At 43.0% G+C, this 18,671-nt stretch overlaps 1 protein-coding gene across 2 annotated transcripts in view; it reads left to right on the forward strand.

Moving 5' to 3' along the window:
- Nucleotides 1–18,671, forward strand: part of npepps (aminopeptidase puromycin sensitive) — a 34,293-nt gene that overhangs the window by 9,428 nt on the left and 6,194 nt on the right. The window contains exons 8-18 of one of the 2 annotated variants that reach the window (XM_042102721.1): nt 51–84; nt 948–1,062; nt 1,383–1,547; nt 1,759–1,863; nt 2,555–2,615; nt 12,619–12,728; nt 13,057–13,120; nt 14,699–14,838; nt 15,630–15,764; nt 16,807–17,050; nt 17,769–17,911. In XM_042102721.1, coding sequence (XP_041958655.1) covers nt 51–84; nt 948–1,062; nt 1,383–1,547; nt 1,759–1,863; nt 2,555–2,615; nt 12,619–12,728; nt 13,057–13,120; nt 14,699–14,838; nt 15,630–15,764; nt 16,807–17,050; nt 17,769–17,911 — 1,316 coding nt within the window. The remainder of the gene's footprint in view (nt 1–50; nt 85–947; nt 1,063–1,382; nt 1,548–1,758; nt 1,864–2,554; nt 2,616–12,618; nt 12,729–13,056; nt 13,121–14,698; nt 14,839–15,629; nt 15,765–16,806; nt 17,051–17,768; nt 17,912–18,671) is intronic. The other variant, XM_042102722.1, reaches the window with a different exon arrangement.

The raw sequence follows: 18,671 nt of genomic DNA on the forward strand, positions 1-18,671 counted from the left end.
TAAATAGCAGGAAGTGGCCTAACTCAATCTCTTTTTTCATTCCCATTTAGGTGCCATGGAAAACTGGGGCCTTGTTACTTACAGGTGGGTAGGTGACGGGAGTCTTGTGGGCTAAATATGCACAAAATTCACCACAGCGTTCACACTTTGCACTCTGGCCAGTCGGCACATTTTTGCAAACACTCCACAGTGGGAAACAGTAAGCACAATAGAGAGAGAGGTACTTGACGGCAAATAAAGTAGGTAAGCCCATCAGATGGATGATGCCCTAAGCGCAGATTAAAACGAGACATTTGTTAAATACAGAGCGGGAGTCGCAGTACAGGTCCCAGGTCTGGGGTGGGCTGGGATGACTGATGTGATTGAAGAGGATATCAGCAGATTTGCATGGTGTGCCAGACGATACAAAGACATACAGATCTGCCTGATTTAGTACTGCATATAGGAACCCTATTTGATTGTTTGATTGATTGTGTATGTGACAGGTGACCCCCCCCCAGCCCCAAGGTATTAATATCCTAAATCTCACATTTAATATTTGTTATGTTATATATTATTAAGTATTTTGATTTAAATAACCATTTCTGCACAGTAGATATCACAGTGGTCTACAACCTCCATCTGTCACAGTGGACAAATAGGATCAGTGCCGTAGAAGTCAGTGAATGGCCAGCTTTATGGACACAGAGCTCTGAAAGTAGCCTTCATTTGGCATACAGTATGCTGACGTACACACGTCTTAATAGGCAGATCATACATTACTCGCCAAGGCACTTCTAAGACTGGGCTCTCTTATTTCATCATTTCAGCTCACAGTCTGAGAAGGACCATATGGTGCCTGTGCGTTTGGGGTCTCATAGCTGTTGTTAGAAGAAGGGGACGTACAGTGCAGCTGTTTCAGAGCGCTGGCCTTTGACCTTCTACCCCTTCTCCTCTTCCTCCCGCAGGGAGACGGCTCTGCTGATTGACCCGAAGAACTCGTGTTCGTCCTCACGGCAGTGGGTGGCGCTGGTGGTGGGGCACGAGCTGGCACATCAGTGGTTCGGCAACCTGGTGACCATGGTGAGGCCAGGCTGCTTTTCCCAAAAAGAGAGGGCTCTGTTCTGGGTGTAGACACCCCCTGCTCCCTAGAAAAAACTGTTTCCTACCCCTCAGTAATGCGCTCTGCAAGTGGTTTAGTGAAGATGCTGTTGGTCATTTTAGATTGTAGATTTGTAGCAAAGACTGAGAACCTATTATGATTCCTTTGACATCGAATTTAAAATGTCAGGCTTGTCAGCATTGTGCATGCAAATGCATTATTTTGCATGCAAATGTAATCGTACAGCCAAATAGATCTGTGTACATGCATACAGTGTTTAAAACGTGCTCCTCTTGAACAGGAATGGTGGACCCATTTGTGGCTTAATGAGGGCTTTGCGTCATGGATTGAGTACCTGTGCGTGGACCACTGTTTCCCAGAGTACGACATCTGGACGCAGTTTGTGTCAGCTGATTACACGCGGGCGCTGGACTTGGATGCACTTGACAACAGCCACCCCATAGAGGTACGCAAGGGATTCATCTTAAAGCCCTTAAAAGAGGACCTTCCTTAAATGGAAAATAAAGTAAAAAAGGCCTCTAAAAAAAGCAGTGGAGTTTGAAGAAGTCCACAGTTGACCCTATCCAATACCTCCGTGTCATATTGTCAGCATGGCTTAGAATGTTCTGTGTCAGTAGATCATGGCTGTGACATTCCGTGTGCTCTGTGCTCTGCAGGTGAATGTGGGGCACCCCTCAGAGGTTGACGAGATCTTCGATGCCATATCCTACAGTAAAGGCGCTTCCGTTATCAGAATGCTGCACAACTACATAGGAGATGAGGTGAGGAGATAAGCACTGCACGTGATTAGGGTGGTTGGTGTTTTTTGTAAGTCCATTTCAGTCCAATTTGTGATCTGATTGAGAGGCCATCTGAGCCACATTGCAGTTTACACAAGTAGCCAAGTTACTGCAATTGAGCAGATTTGTATTCTTTGTATGGAGCACTTTTGAACGAGTTAATGGACACTTGGTCCCATTCAGCCCTCTAAACAAACTCCGATCTATGACTCAGCATTTTTTTGTGCATAATGTGAGCACTCCAAACGAATGGACCCCTCTAAAGCGAACCAAACCGAGACCACCTCGGGAGGCCATCTCGGCATGGTTCGCTTTGTTAATGAATGGTACACTTAGTTGTTTTTCAGTGTCTAGCTTTTAAGTCTGGTGAAGCAATAGATGGCATGGAAATGTACTTTTACTTTGAACTTTACTTTTATTTATCACAACCACCTTCTGTTCTTGGAGCTTTCATTGATCCACTAAGGCTTATTTAGGCTAAATTATCTCATATCTTCCCAGTGGCACACATATCAGCAGCACGTTTATGAAAACTTTACTGCCAAAGATAACACATTGATAGGCCTTGTATTTATAAGCCAGTGAGTCATTAGAACCAATTGCAGTTATGTAACGTTTGCCGCCTTGTACCGTGCAGGTTTGTAAACACACTTCTATGACATTTGTTTTGCAGGATTTTAGGAAAGGAATGAATGCTTACCTTTTGAAGTTTCAACATAAAAATGCATCTACAGGTAGGCCTTGCATATTGTATATATGTATATAAGATATGTAGACGTCATAGATGTTGTAGTATTTGTAATGACTGTGGGAAAGAACTGGGCGCATTTGGTCAGTCCGTACTCCACAAGACTACCACAGGGTGCCCTGTCCATTTCTAAGCAAGTCTGCAGTATTGCAGTCTTGTGTCCTGCCAGCGGTTGCCATCCCAAAGGCCCAAATGTGACTCACCGAGAATGAGATGGCTTGCATGGGCATGCTGAATGCCTGGTCTGTGCCAACACCCCTAAGTCTAATGGAGCGCCTGGGAGCTTTAAAGGCGTGCCTCTGACTCCAGGCTTCCCATATGCTCTATCAGCTCATCTCCACGCATCACAAGTGGAGTATGCGAGTGACCACAGAGGTGTGAGAGTGAGCCTGTTGGCTGTCTCAAGTGTTCAGATGGCTTGATTTGAAGCTTTTGGTTGCACTGCGTCAGATCATATGGGCTGGATTTAAACTTGAAGTCAAGTCTAGTTTATTTATCTAGCGCATTTCATACACAGATGTAATTTAAAGCAACACCAAAGAACTTTTCCTCTGTCACACGCACCATTTGTTTATCCAGCACCGGCTTTGCAAATAACAATGTCCACAGACAAGGTAGAACATGTTGCATGATTTTATGAAAGTATGATGTATTGCGACATCAGATGCAAGTCAAATTTTAGTTTCTTATGCAGGGTTCCCTTCGGATCCTTAAAAAGTCTTAAATACAACTTTCGGTTTTTAAGGCCTAAAAAAGTCTTAAATTGTCGGATTTCTTGAATTTTCAAAAGGGAGGTATTAAATTTGCGTGTGGGACCGCCAGCGAGTGAGCGAGCGCAAGAGAGCGAGTGAAATGTCTCCATCCATCCGAACGCAATTGTATAAGTGACTATATAAGGCTACGGGAGGAAGTGTAGTGGTTGCAGAGTGAAGATGTTTTTCACGGGTGTGGTTAAAGGTGTGAAAACGGTAATAATATGTACAAATATGCCTGACGTTTTCGTGGTGTAGCCGAGGCCTGAGAGATACACAGGTAGCCTGCGTGAGTGGTAGAATGAGCGGTAGAATGAGCGGGAGAAAGTTGATAAGCCAGTTAGCGATAGGGTGGCCATACCTTCGAATTTAGGCCGGATTTTAAAAGCCCTGTCCGGCGTCCGGCGCAGCCTCAAGCCGTACGCTCATTTGTCCTCCTTTTCGGAGTTGCGCTGGGCATCTAGAATCTTTGCTCGGATGCAGCATGGTTTCACAAACTATGGACGCGAAGACTGGTGGTCAAATTATGCGCAGTGCTTCTGTCACTCGTCTGATAATTTGCTGCACAATTTATGAAGGAACCACGGACTGACTTGCATTTTCGCAATCAGAAGGAAATATGTTCATAACTTCATCTGTTTGCATCTTCCCAGCGTGTGTTGCTGGCCTAGCCTAGGGAAGAAAATATCTGTCTAAGTTACAATACCTGTAATATCTGTCAGCAGCTTGCTTGCCAGCCTTTCCAAAAGTTGTGAAATATAACCGCATACTTAGTTTTGTTTTGATTGTCGGCGACTGGCTACATAAAAAACAAAAAAAAACGTGCATTCACCCTGTTATGAGATGATGAACCACTGAAACGATTTTGGAAACATTATTTTAAGGTACAAAAAACTCTTTGGTGTTGCTTTAATGTGCTTTACATGAACAAAAGCAAACAGTAATAGCAAATAAAAGCATAAAGGGCAATTGTCAAAGAACAGTTTAAAAAGTGAAGATCATAATGAAACCATAAAAGACACAAGGTAAAATCATTTAAATATAAAGAATAATTAAAAAGACAAAATAAGACACAAGGTAGAATAATTTAAAGGCAGATTTGGAATTTGTAACTTAATTCATTGTAAGTGCAGTTAGCAGAAGGCATCTGAGAACAGTTTGGTGTTAAGTCTAGATTTAAAACTGGCTACAGTTTGGGCCTTTTTGATGTCATCCGAAAGTTGGTTTCAAAGCTGAACCGCATAGCAGCTAAAAGCTGCTTCACCATGTTTAGTTCTAACAGCAGGTTTTACAAACAGGTTTTTCTCCTGAGACCCGAGAGGTCGAGAAGGTGTGTACTGCTGAAGCATGTCTGATAGAAATTTAGGTCCTGCTCCATTTACTGATTTATGTACAAGCAGAAGTACAGAAGTACTGGAGGCCAGTGCAGGGACTTAAGAATTGGAGTAATTTGGTTAATTCTTTTAGTTTTTGTGAGAACCCTAGCTGCTGCATTTTGTATCACCTGAAGCTGTTTGATCGTATTTTTAGGAAGGCATGTGAAAAGCTCATTGCAGTAATCAACCCTGCTTGAGATTGAATGAATTTTTTAAAATCATATTTTGACATCAGCCCTCTAAGTTCGGCATTATTTTTTAGGTGGTAAAAAGCTGATTTACGTATTGCTTTCATGTGGCTGTTGAAATGTAGATCACTGTCAATTAATACACCAACATTTGTAACAGTATCCTTTGCTTTCAACCCTTTTGTGTCAAGGAGAGTGGCAACCCTAAAGCCTATGGTACGCTCCCGCGTCTGCGTCCCGCGCACGCGGCACTGGTGAGCGCGTCACGAGTCGACCGAAATTTAAGACCGCGCGTCAATGTGTGAAACGGAACTGCTGTAAACACTCCCCTCCAGTAGGTGGACCACATAGAAGAACAACACTTAAAACCTAGAAACAAACCTAGACAGAAGAAGGCTTGTTTGGTTACCATAACGACGATAGAGCAGAGCACCTGTCCTCAGCTTGTCTGGCTACCGAGTTACGTGAAACACCACGACATGGAGTCAACTTCGACCGATGTAAAGCCACAATCCACAGATACATTCTTTAACATTATCTTTAACGGTTACTTTACCATCTATGGTGTAGAACCCAAAGTATTTCAAGACACCACATTTTAGATGAGTTGGGGACGTAATTGTCCGCTCAGGCTGGCCATTCTGTGCGTTATCTTTTATTGTTGAAACGGGGTGGCTGCATGGGCTCATTGTGGCTACTGGCTATTATATTGGCTTGATTTGGTCATGAGCCCTGGATCAGAGCACTGAATGAGATGGCAAACAATAAAATAAAACTAATCATAGACTGTAGAAATGCGCTACACAGCACTAAAAACCGAATAGTTTATTTATAGTTCAACTACGGATATTTCACGTCATGTTCGAATAAAAAGTGACAGCCCTACTCCCTGCATAGAGAGCTGACATGACTTTGGATTAAATGCATCTTGAGCGTAGCCTAGCATCTATTACTGAACAATGCTGAAATCAAAATATATAAAGGTAGCCTATCTATCTACAATGCTCAGGCGAAACCTAGTAACACTTGTTGATCCAGATGCATTCTCGCCTGTTCCGTATATAATGCGTTATCAATAATGATTATAATAATAAAGGGAATGTAGCATACCTCTCCCAGGTGCATTCATTATCACCTACTCCTGAACAATGCTGAACTCAAATCTCGAAACTCGCCTGTCAACACCGGATAATGCGTTATCATAATAATAATTAAAATAATTTAAATAATAGTAAACACAATAACAATTAACAAAATAAGAAGTTTTGTGATAACCTATTAGGAATTTCTTTACATATACCTTCTAAATATATTTTATAGAATTTTCTTAAAGCATTTCCATGATTCAACTGATAACAATAATAATTTTTAACACAAAATAAGTGTCATTTATGAGATTAATTGCATTTTAAAAACAATATTTCTTTGTAAAACGCATAAAGTTGATCATACCGTTTTCAAATTTAAGGATGTATTACTAAAAATATATATTTAATCAAACACCACCATGTTATCTTGTCAGATGATTAGATATACTCTTTTTTTAACAAAACATCCTGTGTTTTGATTGTGACGGCACATGTTCGGTTGTGACGGTAGTGTTTCGGTAGTGACTACTACATCAGACTAAAATGACAAATAAGTCTCAAATGTTGCACATAATGCAGCTAGCACATAACATACATAGATATTTTTTAAAGAAATCTGTTTAATATTTTACTGAAGCTGATGGATAGTTTGGGATGCAAGATAGAAAATGTATGCTTGGTTTTATTATCCTTCAAGAAAGATTTATTAAGTGTTCAAAAATGGTCACATTTAAAAAGTATCTAACATGTTAACAATTGCTCAAAGAACACATATAACCTCCAGATCTCATTTTAGTGTTCAATTTGTTACCTTCAGGGCCCTTTTTTGACAATCTAAGACGCATGATCTGAAGCATATGGTTCAGGTGTATGTAGGGAGTGTCTAGTTCACTTTTCCTAGTTTGACAGCAGAATAAGTGATCAGACGCCAGGTGCATGGTTCAAAAGGATTGTTCTAATGTCCCCCGCCCCTTAATTGAAGGGCTACTTCAAAGTAAAAATGACCCAGGGTTTAAGTTTGCAGTACTTCTGTTTATCTGTAGTTAAGTGTAAGGCTATTTTGTTTTGATTGTTTTTACACTGGAGCATCCCTTTAACCCTTAAAGTGTGACGGGAATGTTGAGAAATGAACGTTCTAAAGAACATCTGGGTTCATTGAATTCAACATAGAATTTTAGAACCTTCAATTGTTGCGGAACTTAGAACGTTCAAAAACCTACACCTTTAAGGGTTAAGCATGAATGTTTGTTAGGTATAACCCATACCTGCCAACACTCCCATTTTTCCATGGTTTCCCCCGTATTTCAAGGTCATCTCCCGGCGGCCACCCGTTTTGTTTTTTCTCCCGGACAAATTGCATGACCATCAAACTTAATTTTAAATTCACGGATCCGTTCATTTTTTCTGTTAGTCTGACATTTCCCGGGTTGCCTAATTCGGTATGATATGCACCCTACACATAGCCAACACAATGACTTACTTTCAATTTCAATCCTGTTGTCATAAAACCTGGCAACCCAAAACCCAGTTTTTGAAAGCTAAATGTTGGAAGGTATGCTATAACCAATCAGGAGAAAAACAATAAGAGTGCCATCTTCCATTCCCTAGAAGCAAGTACTGCATGTACCATGGCACAGTACCACCATGTGGATGAGCAAACACATTTCTGCAGAAGGGATCTGCTGAAGGCAGACTCTTTTACTCTTGTGCAAAACAAAATGTGAACGTATGTATGGAACTATTGTTGGAATGGTTGAAACCAGGCTACGCCGGTTTGCCTTGTAATAGGCAGCCTAAACTCTGACTCACTCGGTCAGACACCCCAAGTAGTTAAGCAAATCCGCAGTTCAGTTTTTGTTTTTTAAATGTAAGACCAGGTTCAACAACAACGAAAACAAAACGAGGGTGTAGGGGTGGTCCACTGTGTAGGAATTCTGGACCATGACCCGGATCAGGAGTGAGGTTTAGGGGGCATTAGGAGTGTAACGGTAGGTGTGCAGTATGTTGGTAAACCTCCCTGCAGACACCTATAGAGTAGTGTTGCAGCCTGGGCTTTTATTATTTGCTTTGCTTTTGCTTTGCTATTGCTAGCATGCTCGACTCCTTATCCGAGGTGCTGCTGTTTGCGGGTTCGAGTCCGGATTAGTGACAGGCTGAGCCACATGGTCCAACACAACACAGATTACACAGGCAAACCAGTGTCCCCAGGTGTATGGAGTATGTTTGTGTCTGTGTACTGTCTACGCTCATGTACTTTGCTTCCTAACACCCCAATAACATTCCAATGAATGTTAAAAATGCTAAGGACATTCATCCAAGCACACCAGCAGTCTTTGAATTGCGTTGCCAGGGACTCGTTGCTTAGGTCAGTGGTTCTTAAACGTTTTATCTGCCGACCCCCAAAACATATTGGCCAAGTCTCGAGACCCCCTTCTCTCCAGCCAATGAAATTTGGTATCATTTTGGAAAATGTTGTAGGACTGGCATTGGAGGCAGAGGCAGAAAATGTTTCTCTCATCAGTACGCTATGTCCAAAACCAAGCCTTTGACAATATATATAACTGGCAGTCCTGTGGCAAGAACAGGCTGCATAATGTTCTGTCACTGGTAGGCTTATGTGCAGCATCTTTAAAGTTATCGTTGCAAGAGACGCAGGTAGAGATTTGAGTTTACGTAAAACAAAGCACCCACATTCGGAGGAACATTATGGAAACATTGTAAATTGTAACCCTATATCTAGGTCTACTGAATATCCCAGTTTTTAAACATGTTGGTCTGAAAACCTTCAAAACAATCATTTTGCGACCCCCTCCCATATTTTTGTCAACCCCCCTGGGGGTCCCGACCTCCAGTTTAAGAAACACTGGCTTAGGTCTTATTACCAGGCTGTTAGATTCCTGACAGTGCACCCTCAAAATAACTGAAATAATGCCCATTTAACTTTAGACCACGTTCCTTGGTTAGTGGTGTTCTAATTTTTTGTGACGTCAAAATAGCAATTTGTGATCATATGCCTGACCACACCTGTTTTTTCTTTTAATCGATGCACCCGTGGGTGTGCAAGGATCACACAGTATGGGTGTCTGGCGGAATAATGATAAAATGTGCTGACTTAAAACCAGGAAAACAATTGTGTCGCGCCTGAGTGTGAGATAGGGCCCTCAGTCTTCCTAACTAATACTTCTGCAAAAAGATGCAGTTGAACAATGATTTTTCACTTTTCTTTCTTAAATATTCTTGGTACTTCACTGAGTCATCCCTCAATATTTGTCTATATTTTATCAGTCTTTCTGCTCCACTTTTTCCTTTATGTTTAGACATGTTGGCAATTTGTTTCTATATTCATGGGTATCATCAGGTCCCTTTCCACAGGTGTATACAATCAAGCACCTAAATTATGAATGCAGACTGCATGGTGCTTGACTAATACACCTGTGGAAAGGAACCTGATGAAACCCATGAATAGCACTAGCTTAATCATTGAAATTAAACTTTTATTTCAGGTTGTAGGCCTAGTCTTAAATATGCTAAAATGTATTTTATATATATAAATGTGCAATTGGAAATATCACTGATTTGCCAAAATATAGGACCTAGCGTTCCATTTAGTCACTACCGAAACAATCTCGTCACAACCGAAACTTCAATTTATGTTTCGGTTGTGACTGTTTCGGTAGTGACGAAAAGGTAAATCTCAAAGATGCTAGTCAGCACATGGTTAGATAGCACAGTTCTGAACATTTATACACAAATAAAAACTACATTTTCAGAAAAAACAACCAAAACAACTTGATTAATTGAAATAAATATCTGCTCGGTAGTGACATTCTTAAATGTCACCAGCCTGATTTTGAGACTTTTGAATGCATTTACTCAAAAATTTTTGGACTGATCTACTCACCATGTGGCCATGAGAGAGAGAGAGAGATGCACACACTTCCTGGTCCAAAATGGAGCTGTGTGGCTAAAATCATTATCATCCTATGGGCTATACCTTACAGTGCTTCGGTTGTGACATAAAAATGCGGGACAACATTTTTTACATAATGATTTGTGATTTTTGAAAAAAATATGATTTTATCATAGGTATTCAAAAGATCTTTATAAAAACATGCGTGGAAAAAATTACAAAAATGATTGAAATTTAGGCCTTAGGATTTGGGACAGCCACCTCTCAATTGAAAGTACCCTAAACATGATGATTTTATACATATTAAGCTTGATGCTACCTCAAATATTGTTTTAATTCTTAATAGATAATAAAAAGATCTTTATAAATATGTAACATTTTTCTGTATAAATGCTTTTTAAATCAATTTTTAGGGTCTGGGACAGCAATTTGCACGAATTCGGTAGAATCGCCAACAGGATGTCTCAATTTTCTTATCAAACTTCCCAGCAGACAGGCGAAAGTACTCGTGGTGCTTTTCCTCATCTAACAGCCGCATCTTTTGCACATACGTGTGGAACACTCCTTCACTTGCTCTTCCTTCGCTCGCACATCCCATGTTCTTCTTTTCTTCAGGCGTTTGTGTCGGTTGTGTCCTACTTTCAGGCTCGACGTACCGCCCCCAGTTGGTGGGGCAGAGTATCACAGTTAATCCGTAGTGCGCAGGCGCTAACCTTAATAATCTAACGCGCATTCAGGACAGCAGAAGTTGGAGTATGCTTCACGTCCACGGAAAAAATGTCTTGGACATGCGCAAATGTGACGCAGGACCGTACCACAGCCTTAAGTCTTTCCTCCTTTTTACCAAATATAATTTTTTTCTTTGTTCAGCTGAAGAAAATTGAGACATCCTGTTGTTGATTTGTTCAATACACTGACAAAGAGATTCTAAGAGATTGATGTGTGTGTGTGTGTGTGTACGCGTGTACGCACACATGTGGGTGGAAATGAGAGAGACAGAAGAGAATGAGAATGAAAGTTTGTTTGATGAAGGCAAATGTGTGTGTGTGTGTGTGTGTGTGTGTGTGTGTATGTATGTGTGTGTGGTAAGAGACCCAAACAGCAGCTTTCCTGCTGCAGGCTTCCACCATCTGTACATGTCTTCAGACAGTTTGTGTTTATTTTTAACCTTTGTTGTCTCGCAACCTCTGCAAGGGTACAGAAGTTGCGAGAAAGGTGTGTGTGCGTGTGTCAAATGGACATGGATCTAGATAGATAAGCCTATCTCTCTTGCACAGAATGAGCCCTGGAGATATTTTTCTTTCTTTCTTTTTTCTGTGGACGTTCTGAACATGTTCCAACATGCTTTTTTGTTTGTTTGCTTTGAGGTCTGGCAGGTGTTAATAAGTATTATCTGTGGTAGTCGTCTTGGGAGTTTGCAAAACTGATCAAATGACTCATGATGGCAAGGCATCAGAGAAAGTGCTTAAAGAAACACGCCAACGTTTGGGGGAATGGGGTTGTAGTTTAAGCTATAGGCTAGGGTAGCTATAGGCTAACTGGAACAACCCACATCCAATGAGTTATGCTAAGCTAGGCTAATGGTAACTCAGACTGAGTTAATTCGCACACACAGAGCGAGGCATATATCCTCTTATCTAACTCTAGGGTAGACGGCAAATAAGCTCATTTCCCAAAAAGTTGCCGTGTTCCTTTAAACACTCCCCAGATGACATGTTTACAAGTTAAGAGCAAATTAAAGCAACCTCTTTAAATCTTTGCCTGTTACCTGAACTTTCTTTGTTTGTCAGATACAACTTATTATAGTGGGTTGTTTCAGGCACTGACTGCAAATGTAAAAGCGTTTGTAGATTGTAGCTTGAATCACTTCTTTGAGCAGCCCTCTCACAAATCAAGAACATTTTTGGGGGGAATTTAAACATTTCTCTTATCTGGCCAAGGTGTGAGAGACTTGTAAACAAACACTGGACACGGTCTCTAACGACCACTGGACACGGTCTCTAACGACCACTGGACACGGGCTCTAACGACCACTGGACACGGTCTCTAACCACTGGTGGCCAACTCCAGCCCTCTACCTCGAGGCTCCTCCCTCCTGAGTAGCAGGGCTGCAGCGCTTCTCAAACACATCTGAAGCCCTTCGGGGTGTGTGAGTGTGGAGCTGAGTGGCTCTGTCTTGGTCTGGTGCCTTTGATTGGGCTGGAACTCAGTCTGTCAGGATGGCACCTTGGACTAATGCTGTATCATCAGCCTGGACTAACGCCCCGCCCCCCCAGGCCTGGTGGAGGGAGCGGTGGACATTTGAACCACATTAACGTGGGTCTGGACAGGGTCCCTTTGCCTCTTTAACGTCATTATGGAGCCAGAGGCACTGGAGAAAGCTCCCACTTCAGTTGCAACATGAGTTTCATTAAAATGAATGTTCCCTTCATCAGTTTAAAAGCAGACGGTAATAGTTTGCCAAATATAGGATATGGCCATGTGCTTTGTTTTGTGTTGTTTTGTTTTGTTTTGTTTTGTTTTGTTTTGTTTCGAGTACTACTATTACCTGCCTTGGTGGAGAGTTGACCTTGAATAATTCTCAGGCACTACACCACAACCACAACAGGGTTTTTTGACTGTCTGAAAGTGTTGATGTTTGCTGGATGTTGAATCTCATTTGCCCTTCTGTCCAGAGGACCTGTGGGACTGTTTGGAGCAGGCCAGTGGGAAGCCCATAGCTGCGGTCATGAACTCCTGGACCAAGCAAATGGGCTTCCCCATCATCGTAGTGGACCAGGAACAGGTGCAGCAGCCGGTTTCTAAAACTGTCCCTTTCTATTGACACACTTGAGTTTTTAAACTGCCCTTTCTATTGATACTATTGAGGACTCGTCAGAACTAGTCAGTGTGCCATTATCCCTGTGTGTGTTCTCTCTGTGTCAGCAGGACTATACAATAATTGGACATGAGAATATTAAAAAAATAATGAACGTAGTTTATTTCTGAACTGTTTTGATTAACAGTGCAACAGTCAGTAATTCAGCCAGTTACTCTTGCGAGACATTTGCAGTATGTTCTGTGAGTGCCCATATTTTGCTGATCAGTTTTTGCAATGCTCTCTGTTTTCTCAGCAAGGGGAGGATCGTGTGCTCAAGATCTCTCAGAAGAAGTTCTGCGCTAGTGGACCACACAACGGTGAGAGGAGCTTGCAGTAGCACTGTGAACTGTACACACCCAACTAACTCACGGGTCACACTCACCCTGAAGGGAACATAGTGTTTGTTCAAAGACTTTTTCTTCTATCAGTCATCGTGTGTGAGATCTGGGGGAGGGGGCTGTGTGTGTGTGTGTGTGCACGTACAAATGCCTTCATGGGAGTTGTAGGTCAAGACGTGAGACCGGTATTTCATGTTACATCACTGTTTCAGGCAGCTATGCTGAGTGGGAGGCTAAGACTCAGTTTCCTTTTTCTTTGAATTCCTTGGTTGGGAAGCAGTGCATAGCACAGATAGTCATTTGCCAAAGTCTCTGAAGTAGGGGTGTGGGAATTGCTTCAAAGTCCACTATACAATATTATAATTATATTAATATTACAATAATATATGGGCCATGATACATCGTTACTGCAATAGAACAAGTAGTACGATTTGACTCTGCAATACATGGACATTTATTTATCTCATATATTGGTTTGTATACCACTGAGAGTCCCTACAGCCATCTTGCAACATTAGTTCTTGTAAATTTGTCCTTTCGTATATTCGATGTGACGCAAGAGATAGACAAGGTCTTGCACCATCTTGTTAGCCTGGGTGCCATTCCGAACTTAGTCCCGCCCACAACATTTGAGGTCGGGAAGTTCGGTCTGGCATCTGGTATGCTCGCCCTATATCGGGCGGACCAATCAAATTAGGCTTTACGATGATGGACAGGTGAGCAACAGCGCCTGGTCTATCACGTCATCTGAGCACGCTTTGATTAGGCTTATGTTTGAAACAAAAACGCTGTGGCTAGAAGGATACATGGCTTTTAAGACCCCATATGGAACATTCATATTATTTAATGAGGTTGTATCACTGAAAACGATTATTTCTGAAAACTTTGGCCAAAGTTGAGATGTGGGAAAACTCGTGGTTTCACTTTCATCAAGGGAAAACAGCGCTGTTGCATTGTGACATGTTCCCTCGTTCGTTTGAAATCTCTGATTGACCACCTGTTCGAGGGATTTGCGACAGCCTTTCCCAGCTGTTTAACATGTTTGTAGCATATCACTGTTCAGAATTATTTTTAAAAACGGAGGGATATAGGAGAAGAAGGATGGTTTGTGTGTTTTCTTCCTACACCTCATGGTAAGCTATTTTGTTGCGCTGATTGATTAGGTCTATCCAATTGAGTGCAGAGGCATTCCTCCCTGTATCGGTTGAAATACACCCCATAATTACATCCCAATAGAGCAGTATCAGACTCATATTCTGACTAGAATTGAGTATGACTACGTCAGGCTACCATCTTGTGGACTTCAGGAGCAATTTTAGCAGAGTAAACTTATGTAGCAAAAAAAAAAATATTAAAGCAATGTGTTCTATGCACATGTCATGTGTATGCATTTTATGTCATAATGGTCCTCCAGTCATCTGCAGTGGCAAATAGCATAATGGCAAATTACAGGGTGCCATTTATTTTCATTGCATGCTGGGACAACTAAAATGGCCACTATCGATATCTATGGTTTACAGCCGTTCTGATGGTTATCTGCTCGCTCTGTGATTGCAGGAGAGGATTGCCCCAGTTGGATGGTTCCTATCAGTATTTGTTCGAGTGAGGACCCTGCCTGCACCAAGATGAAAGTGCTCCTGGACCAACCCGAAACCACAGTCACCGTTCCCAACATCAGCCCTGAGCAGTGGGTTAAGGTCAGGCCAGTAGCTTTGTTTTTTGTTTGTTTATGTTTCAATTCAGTTGAGTCATTTGATGAGATGAAATCTCTTATTGGGAAGTCTGGAAATGCTTTGATTATTCTGATGTAAAGTAAGGTTGTATGAAATCAAGATAAGCCTGTAAGCATTTCGCACAGTTGATTCAAATAGTATAGTTGTCTTTGCAGCAGTAAAGTATAGTATAGTATACTTGGTCCTTGCAAAAGTGCTTGTAAGAAGGACACACACACACACCCACACACCCTTACACAAACTTACACTTGAATCAGCATGTTCATCTTGCAAACCTTGCGCTAGCAGAGACCCTTTCACAAATGCTGCACAGGAAATGTGCCCTGGAAGCATTGGATGCCGTCCAGAGTGTTGCAAATGTTTTTTTGTTGTTGGGTCATGATCCCTTAATTGAGCCAAAGCATGCATAATCTCTCTCGGTCCTTGAATTTTGCAGCTTGCTGGTGGGAAATTTCAGTCGCTCGTCCCCTCATAAATGCTTTCCCTGGTGGCTAAAAGTAGTCAAAAGCCCCATGTGTCTCTAAAAGGGAATTCGGCTCCCCCACCACACCCCTCTCCTCTTAGAGAGAAGAGAGAGATGGATAGAGTACTTTATTCATTCCTAAAGGGAAATTATGGTGTTACAGCAGCAATTAATAATATAAACATATATCAGTTGGCTCGTTGGCTTTGTTCTTTCTCTCTTTTTATTCCCATTTTGACCACTCTAGCGTCCATCCCTCCAGACCCCGATAGTCTCTTTTTGTCTCTTGCAGATTAACCCAGGCACAGTGGGCTTCTACCGTATCCAGTACAGCTCGGCCATGTTGGAGAGCCTGCTGCCGGGCGTCCGAGACCTCACCTTGCTGCCTGTGGACCGACTGGGCCTCCAGAACGACCTCTTCTCTCTGGTGAGCCACCGAGAGGGGCTAGCCGCGGCGTCGCTAGGCTGAGGGACCGCCGCGGCCATAAATCAGATATTAGCTTGAGCTGAATGTGGGCCGGGGGAGTAGAAACAAAGCAAAGGTTAGCAATGGGGCCAGCCAAGCTAAGCTACCTAGAGCTAATCTAAATACAGCTTAGCTCTCCGTGGCTCTTAGCTGCTGAGTGCTGACATTGGGCAAGTTTTGCAATGTTGCTTTTGTATTTGCGCTGGCTCACACGTGGGTCAGTGGCAGGCTTTGCTTCACGACTAGGTCAGCGTGTAGGACCCGCACAATCACCCATGACACACACACACACACACACACAAGAGCCATTAACATGCTCATTTACTGTACATTTGGTGCGGTTTCATCACTTTATTTTTACTGCTGTCACTGTAGGTGAAGGTCTCTTATCTCTGCAATGGCAACCTTAACTTCCCTCCTTGTTGTTTCTTGAGAGCTGAAGAGCTCTTGGTTTGCCCATATTAACATAGATAAAGAAGGGAGGAGAGGCATGCCACTATTAGAAGCAGCTGTAGTTAAACGTGTCAATGATTGACTCTAGCTGTGGTGTCATCACTGTGACATTTGTGACTGGCGTACGTTACCTTCTGTTGTGTTTTTGTCTTCCCTCACCTTTGCCCACACACACACACGCACGCAGTATAACACTCTTCAACTCTTTTATTTTGACACACCCCCTTTTATGTTGCCTGTGTCCTGTTTTTCTTTCCAACTCTTTCCTCCCCTTTTCTTCTTTTTCTTTTTGTTGCCCTTCCCCTTTCTCTCTCTTCACGCTTTCTCTGCCCTCTGTCTTTCATCTTTATTATCTCTCTCTGATCTGTAGTATTTGATCCATGTGCCCGATTTTCAAAAATGACGTACTGTTGCAATCCTTTTGGCAAACTGCACCTGATCAAACCCACTCTTGCAGTTCCTCGTTTTTGAAGACTAGAACAGAGGCGTTTTGTGAATGACATATTCTCTCCCTCTACCCCCCCCCCCGTCTCTCCGTCGCCCCCTGCAGGCACGGGCCGGCATGATCAGCACGGTGGAGGTGCTGAAGCTGATGGAGGCCTTTGTGAATGAGCCCAACTACACGGTGTGGAGCGACCTGAGCTGCAACCTGGGCGTGCTCTCCTCGCTCCTCTCCCACACCGACTACCACGAGGACATCCAGGAGTTCATCCGCGACCTCTTCACCCCCATCGGCCTCAAGCTGGGCTGGGACAGCAAGCCGGGCGAAGGTGGGCCTCAAGGGCCAGGGTCTGGTGAGGACAAGGATGATGAAGATGAGGAGGAGGAGGGGGAGGGTGGGGGGGTGTTAATTTAAGAAGAGAATTTAAGAAGCAGGCACCACAGATGGTAACGACCCAGACAGCTGATAAGGCCCAGGTGGTAGGACGCAATGTTTTGGGCTCGACTCCAAAACAGTAAAAGGCATTTGTGTGCTGTGCTGGTTGGCCTGTTGGTATATGATAACAGCAGACATTTTAAAGCGTTGTGTGTTCTACTGTACGGTGCTGCGGTCCTTGAGACCGGGGGGGGGGGGGGGGGGGGGGGGGGGGGGTGCTCTGTTGGTGGAGACGGGACCAAATGAAGCAGGGACAATGTGGCCTTATTCTCCTGGGTGCTTGTTCTGTGAACTGTGAAACCGAGTGCTAATGATGTTCGTTCTCTCTCTCTCTCTCTCTCTCTCTCTCTCTCTCTCTCTGCATTCTCCTTCACACTCTTCTCTCCTCTTTCTCTTCCTCCATCTCCTTACTTCTCCCCTAATTGATTTCTCTCTGTATATCTCTTTCTTTCTTTCTTTCTTTCTTCTCACACCTTCCTTCTCTCTACCTTTACTTGCTTTTCTCCTCTTTTCCTTATCTCTCCCCCTTTTCCTCATTCTCTGCCATTTCATTTCTGCCTAATGTTCTTTCTCCTCTCTCTCTCTCTCTCTCTCTCTCTCTCTCTCTCTCTCTCTCTCCCCTCCCCTGTGTGTAGGCCACCTGGATGCTCTGTTGCGGGGTCTGGTTCTGGGTAAGCTTGGGAAGGCGGGCCATAAGCCCACGCTGGAGGAGGCCCGCCGGAGGTTTAAGGACCATGTGGAGGGCAAGCAGATCCTCTCGGCAGACCTCAGGAGCCCAGTAAGCTCTGCACAGCCCGTCTCCACACACACACACACACACACCTGCACACTCTCACATTACGCATGATGCACACATATAAACACACATACACACACATACATATTTATATACATGCACACACATAAACACACATATTTATGCATGTACACACATGCATAAAAACATACAAGTAAATGCCTGCACAGTGCAGGCATATTCGTGCACATACATACGAATATACTTAAACAAACATGCATATACACGTATACACAGATAAGCACACACACATACACATACACAGACATGTACATGCATGCACAGACTCACACACATATGCACAAGCATGCATAAGGCAATATAGACATGTGTGAGAGAAGCAGAGCCATAACACAGAGCCAGCTCTGGAGAAAGGCTGTGGAGGAGCTGAAGCATTATTGGGTATTACTCTGAATCTGGGCCCAGCTTCTTAGCTGTGTATTGACACAGATAAATGCTCACACTCACCTGTCTGTCTTGTGACTCATTCCACATCATTTATTTATCCTCTCAGCCGAGCCAGTGAGCTGGGCTTCACCTGGTTTTGGATTCAGATACTCTTAGCAGGAAGTGTTGTGAGACGATGGGCTGGCTAGACAGATTGATGATCAATATTTATTGATCCCGAGGTACTATCCGACTGCATTTTACCCATCCATGGTTTTTACACACACACACACACACACACACACACACACACACACACACACACACACACACACAAACACACACAAACACACTC

This window comes from Alosa sapidissima, chromosome 9 (genome assembly GCF_018492685.1).
Source record: "Alosa sapidissima isolate fAloSap1 chromosome 9, fAloSap1.pri, whole genome shotgun sequence".
In the NCBI taxonomy this organism is placed as follows: domain Eukaryota; kingdom Metazoa; phylum Chordata; class Actinopteri; order Clupeiformes; family Clupeidae; genus Alosa; species Alosa sapidissima.